This window comes from Trichoderma evansii, assembly GCF_050947405.1.
Source record: "Trichoderma evansii strain SZMC 28006 chromosome Unknown GGI43scaffold_17, whole genome shotgun sequence".
NCBI lineage: Eukaryota > Fungi > Ascomycota > Sordariomycetes > Hypocreales > Hypocreaceae > Trichoderma > Trichoderma evansii.
This window is the reverse complement of record NW_028145189.1, coordinates 707,725-713,944: the sequence shown is the minus strand read 5'-3', so window position 1 is coordinate 713,944 and position 6,220 is coordinate 707,725. Positions and strand designations below refer to the sequence as shown.

At 53.7% G+C, this 6,220-nt stretch overlaps 2 protein-coding genes across 2 annotated transcripts; one reads left to right on the top strand and one right to left on the bottom strand.

The window, feature by feature from the left end:
• Nucleotides 1-435: 435 nt before the first annotated feature.
• GGI43DRAFT_122366 (uncharacterized protein) lies at nucleotides 436-1,435 on the bottom strand. Its single transcript, XM_083199055.1, has 2 exons — nucleotides 1,162-1,435; nucleotides 436-1,101 (listed from the first exon to the last, which is right to left on the bottom strand). Exons 1-2 carry the CDS (start codon nucleotides 1,329-1,331, stop codon nucleotides 567-569), a joined length of 705 nt encoding a protein of 234 aa, XP_083058431.1. The 5' UTR covers nucleotides 1,332-1,435; the 3' UTR covers nucleotides 436-566.
• Nucleotides 1,436-3,886: 2,451 nt separating this feature from the next.
• Nucleotides 3,887-6,086, top strand: GGI43DRAFT_122355 (protein MTG2). Its single transcript, XM_083199054.1, has one exon. It carries the CDS (start codon nucleotides 4,162-4,164, stop codon nucleotides 5,947-5,949), a length of 1,788 nt encoding a protein of 595 aa, XP_083058430.1. The 5' UTR covers nucleotides 3,887-4,161; the 3' UTR covers nucleotides 5,950-6,086.
• The last annotated feature ends 134 nt before the right edge of the window (nucleotides 6,087-6,220 follow it).

The window sequence follows — 6,220 nt, the reverse complement described above, 5'->3', positions numbered from 1 at the left end:
TCTTTTTACCTGTTATTTTTTAGCCCCTATAATATAATAAATACCACTAACGGTTCAAATATTAATATTGGTTTGGTTTTTAATGGCTTTGGGAATTACAAACCCCCCCCCCCCCCCCCCCCCGTCACCATTGGAGATGATATTCGACATGAATCATTCGCTTTCCTCGATGCTTTTAATTTTATACGCCAAGCTAAATGGTATGTATGCGTTCAAGTCTTTTTTTCGAAACTCGTCTAACACGGGTATTCAAAATCGTATAAATGTAGCCAAAAAATTTGAAGAGAGAAGGAGGAAAAAATGAAAAAGCTCCAACGTCCGTGATTTCAAAGACAGGCTACTCCAGCTACCATGCAATCGTGCCATTCCCATTCCAGACAAATGAAACCTGATGGTGATCGTACATGTCGTAATGCTTATATCGCAGAAGAGATGAAAGTAAAGAAAAGTGATATGTTCACTGCTTGCGCTTCTGGCGTTTGTGTCATCATATGAGAAAAGAAAAAGGGTTTAGCCATATTTTTTTGGTCGTTGCTTAGTTAATTCGATATCTTAATTCTTTTCCTTTATCCAAAAGGTGCGTAATATGATGAAGATGGGTGGTGCTGTGGTGGTGGCGGCCTGAATGTCCTTCGGTCTCGTGATGCAGCAGCAGCAGCTGGGGCAGGAGTGCGACGCTCCATAAGAGCCTCGCGGTCATGAAATTGTGACGGAGGAGCTATAGCTGGAGGAGGAGCAGGAGTACCGGCACTGGCACTGATTGAGCCGGCTCGACGGGTCGGCTTACGAGGAGGAGCAGTCAATGGAGGATTCTTCACGGCTGCTTCATCATCTGCGGGGAGGGTGAGTTCGATGAGGCTGTAGAAGTACTCGAGGACCTCGGGGTAACGTTGTACGCTGGCCTGCCAATCTTCATCAATGCCTCGCTTCAGGGTGGCCTGAGCCTCAGCAATCTGGTTTGGGTGTGGCGGCGCATTGTAATGATAGAAGGCGTGGGCGGTGATGTGGTCAAGATGGGCCGAGTGGGCCGTCTTTCGTCGCTCAGCGAGTTGACGGAAATACTCAAGTATGTAATCTTGAGCATGGGCCCTTACCCACGAACTATAATTTGAATGAGTTAGTGGCGCTAATAGATGTTGATTATGAAGGCGGTGAACGAACCGTATGTCACTATATATGGATCGCATCATGCGTTCCTCCGCCTGTTTAACAGCCACTTCGAGGCCTTTTGCCTCGCAATCACAGGCCATCGAGGCCGGAGCATGGCAGATGGCGCAGTCCGGATCCATCCTGATGATGGTCTTGCGCGACTTGGAATCTCTGGTGTGCATCTTAGCAAAGGGGTATCCTTGGGTGAGACGATTGATCCGTTTTGTTTTTAAGGCGGAAGTGTAATTGAGAGGGTATTCCAGGGAGAGATGGGTATAAAACAGAATACGGGCTAGTATTACACAATGCAGAAGCTATTCAGGCACACGAGAGAAAGGGCACGGTGAAGGTTTTTTTTTTGCTGGCGGGAACTGATACGGACGGGTATTCCTCAACCGCAATAGCAAGGCCTCACTCCCCCTTTGGCAAGCCCATAGACGGGCTTCATGAGTGACGGAAGTGGGACAGACGAAGAGCGTCGCAGGTGGCGGAAGCAAGATTGGGCATACGAAGAGGGAGGAGAGGGAAGTGGAAGAGGGGGAGAGGAGAGGAATGGAAGAAAGAGAAAGGAAGAACGAAGGGGGAGGGTCATTGAGAAAGGAGAGAGAACAAGGAGACTGATTGACTGACTGACCTAGTAGAAGAAAGGATAAGACAAGCAGAAGCAACGATAGGCTCACGCCAGGCGGTAAAGGGAATAGAGGAATGCCAGCGGAAGAGCAGAAGCAGGACGCGGCGTCTGTGCTAGATCAGAAGGCTGACGCTGTTTCGCAGATGTATCCTGCAAGCAGCAGCACAAGCACAAGCACAAGTACAAGCACGAAGCAGCAGCTCTGGCGGCGTCGGACCCAGGATGAAGCTCTCGGAGGGGACCAGACGAGGGCCTTGGGAGGGACAAGATCTCAATGCCCGGGACCAGAGCGTGGGGAAAAGCCAAAAAGCCAGCTGCAGCAGCACGAGTCGAATGAGGAGACGGCGGGTGGGTGACGGGCCAGCTGTCGTGGCTCGAATGCGGGATCGAGGAGCCTATGCAGGCTAGCCTAACGAGCAGCGAACTGGCCCAACGCAGGGCAGAAGAAGGTGCCCAAAGAGGTGAGCAGCGCTGTCGAGCAGGCCGAACGTCTGCAGTGGCAAGCGGGCTTTTGGGGAAGGCGGAGAGAGAATGGCGGGAGGCAGGAAAAGAGCCGCCTAGGCTGAGTAATTGGAATTCGAGTCTGATCGATCAGACCGGCTTACCGTGCAAGAGGCGGTTCTGCGTAGCCGTATTTGTATATCTGTGGCGGTCCGCCGCAAGGGTTGCTGAAACCGAGAGTCGTAGCGTGTACGATGAGATGTCCCGCACGCCTAAAAACGGCGTCTTTGCTGGCTGGCCTTGTATATGTGGCTGCTGGCGTCTCGTTGTCCGTGCAGCGAATGGAGCCGCTGGTGTGACACAGGCAGGACACGACAAGACACGACACACACACACACACTCGAGAGGAGGCTGGTGGACCGATGGCCGAATCTGCAGGCGCTGACTTGTTGACCGTGGTGAGGAGATTGCTGGGCTGGTATCATGCAGCGAAAACTCAGCAGGTGGCGGATGGAGCCGGCAGAAGCAGCTCGACGGTCGCTTTCTGTGGTCTCACCAATCGGGTCAGGCTGCCCTTAGCGAGAGAAGATTAGTACTTTGTACGTGGGTGATAATCCTGCCTGCAGCAGCAGCAGCCCCGTCGTCTCCGTACCGGCGCCTGTCTGGCTACCCCCGGCAGATCTCGTGCTTTTGGCCTCCCTTGGTTTTGCCTCTCTTCTAGTTTGCCTGCGGGCGTGCTGATGTGCTGTATGTAATGTTTGTGTATGTAGGTGCTGCCGCGGGAATGCGGGCAAACAGGCGGGAAAGTCACCTGCGGGCCTGAAGAACGACGGTGAGGCAAAGCAAGCTTGTCTCGTCTTTGGCTAGGACCAGAGCCAGAGCAATTTCACCGCACTTTTTGGCAGCAGCAGCAGCTTCAGAAAGCGGGCTTGAGCATGCACCGTCGAATCACGAGGAGGGGCGGGCCATGCATGGACGAGGCCCGCTGTTGGCCAGATTCGACCCTGTGGACAAGGCTGCGAGGAGCTAAGAGCGTCTAGCTGGTTGGTCACGATGCCGAGCAACTGGCGATGCTGGAAACTGGCGGGTGAGATGATTGATCGATGCTAGTCGCCAGAGAGAGCGAGATGCAGCCGCATTTTGGCGTCCTGCTCGTCTTCTATCATGATCACATTTCACCTCTTCGACGGTACAGAGCGTCGCATCAGGATGCCTGCTGCTGTGCTGGTCTCTGCACTTGCGACGATCCAGCAACGACAGCAAATCAGACGCTGGCAAAGTCAGCCTTTTTGCCTCATTGTGCGTGCTTTTTCACGTTGTCCTTGTCTTGTCTGGACGCTGCCACAGGCTCGAATCGACATGGGGGACGGCAGATGAGCAGGGTCCAGTGAGGTGTTGTTTGGCCTGAAAGCGGGGGAGACGAAAACTGGAGGCTTTCTGCCAGCGGTGCAGCTTCCCGTTGGTACCTAGAATGCCTGCTAGATGCTGTGCTACTGTATATGCTGAGTCGTACTGTACCACTGATGGATTCCATACCCAGGTACCTCTTAATAATGCACCTGCTAGGCACATGTAGTCATCCCACAGCTTGCAGCCAGATTACAGATTTAACCTCTTTTTACGGATATTGCTACTCTGTAGAGGTATAGCAGCATGTATATGCAGCTGCACAAGCTGTTATGCTCTCCATCGAGGTACTACTGCTCCAGCCACCCACTGCTGCGATAAGCTAAATCCTCTGATCGGCTCTCCAAACCCCACTATACCGCCGCCATTCGGCGCCGGTGGGGTCAAGCCTCCGGCGCTGTCTTCTGCTAATCTACGCCACTTGGGCGGTCTTATCTTATCGGCCGCTTCCAGTATCGGAATTTTTAAGTGCATCCGCCAAAATCGATATATACACCATGGACAAGCGCATATAACAGCAAATTGATTTCGACATGCCGCCCCGGTGTCCTGGCCCATCTCATCTGCCCCTGGCACCATTTCTCTATCCAGCCCTTTTCCGGCCCCGCTATGCCAGCTCTTCTCTCCTTCGAGCGGCATTGAGCCGCCAAGCACGCCACTCCTCTTCATCATCCTCGTCTTCCTCATCCTCTAGCCTCAATGACCTCCCTGAATCACGACTGAATCCGGCACCAGATGATTATGCATCCCCAAGCTTCGCCGACAAGGCCGAGCTAACGCTCTACGCTGGCCGTGGTGGCAACGGCTGTATCTCCTTCCATCGAGAGGCTTACTACCCCGATGGACCTCCCAATGGCGGCGACGGTGGCCTTGGAGGTAACGTCTACATCCAGGCGGCCCACGGCGAGACTTCGCTGCACAAACTCGCCCGTAGACGCTTCATCCGCGCTGGACGTGGAATCCACGGCCAAGGAAGCGGTAAGAGTGGCATGCGAGGCTCAGACGTCGTCATCACCGTCCCAGTAGGCACCATCGTGCAGGAGCTTGAGCGCCATGACCCAGCCGCGGATGAGGATATGGCCATAAGAGCGTTTCAAGCGCAGAAGAAGCAGAGGCGACGTGAGCTTTTGGCACAGCAGCAGCTACAGCCAGAAGTGGAAGAAGAAGAGGAACCTCAAGAGGCCAACCGGCACAACAGGTGGATAAATCCCGAGGACGACTACGACCCGGATGCCGACGATCCAGAGCGCGGCAAGTGGCTGCTCTACCCTGGCTTGTCTAAAACCGACGTGAAAACAGCAGAGTTTCCCAAGCTCCCCAAAAGAACTCGCCTCTTCCAGCAGCCTCCCCCACCAATCTACCTCGATCTCTCCAAACCAACTCCAACACCCATTCTCCTAGCCACAGGTGGCATTGGCGGCCTTGGAAACCCGCACTTCACCTCACGACAGCACCCAAAGCCAATGTTTGCCACCAAAGGTGATGAAGCCGTGACTCTCAAGATCTCCCTGGAGCTTAAGCTCTTGGCTGACGTGGGCCTCGTGGGCCTGCCCAATGCCGGAAAGAGCACCCTCCTGCGAGCACTCACCAACAGCCGCACGAGGGTTGGCAACTGGGCCTTTACGACCTTGCAGCCAAACATTGGCACAGTCGTCTTGGATAAATACTCCGGTCGCCCCAGCATCAAAGCCACTCAAGTCAACTCTAATGACGGCACCGCTATCCCAGGACCAAGGACACGCTTCACCGTCGCGGACATCCCCGGCCTCGTCGAAGGAGCCCATCTTGACCGCGGCCTCGGCATAGCTTTCCTGCGCCACGTCGAGCGCGCCGGCCTCCTCGCCTTCGTCATCGACCTCAGTGCCGGCAACGCCGTCAAGGCCCTGCAGTCCCTCTGGCGCGAGGTCGGTCTCTACGCCGAAATGCGCCAGGACGAGGAGCGCTCGCGCGAGATTGAGTCCCGCGTCGACTGGGACTTGGCCTCTCAGGCTAGCCGAGGACCAATCAACCTGATGGGCGCATCGTACGGAACTCCACTGCCGCCGATTCAGGAGGCGCAGACCAAGAAGGCCACTCCGGCATTGGAAATTGCTGGCAAGCCGTGGTTTGTGGTCGCTACCAAGGCTGATTTGCCGGAGACGCAGGAGAATTTCAAGGAGCTCAAGTCGTATCTTGATAATGTTACCGAGGGGCGAGAACAGCATCCTAGCGGTGTGGATGGAGCATGGACGAAGAAATGCGCTGCTATCCCGGTGAGTGCGATCAAGGGGAAGGGAGTTGATCGCATTGTTCATTGGACTGTTGGGCTGTTGGATGAGTAGAATTACCACTTGGAACGAACAAGAGAAATTTTTATGATGGAGATGATACTGTAATAACAGCATTTGTACGAATAGACAACGACTCTGTAAAACTAGAATAGGGAAAACAAACGTTACTTAGAGCAGAAGCACTGTATATTTAAAATAGGTACCCAGTTTTACCAAATTTTTCCATATCAAAACCCGATGGTACATCTTTTTTTTTTTATTCTTCATCCTTGTTCAGAGATTATGCAAGGTTAGATGGTCATCATGATCCTCTTCCACTAAT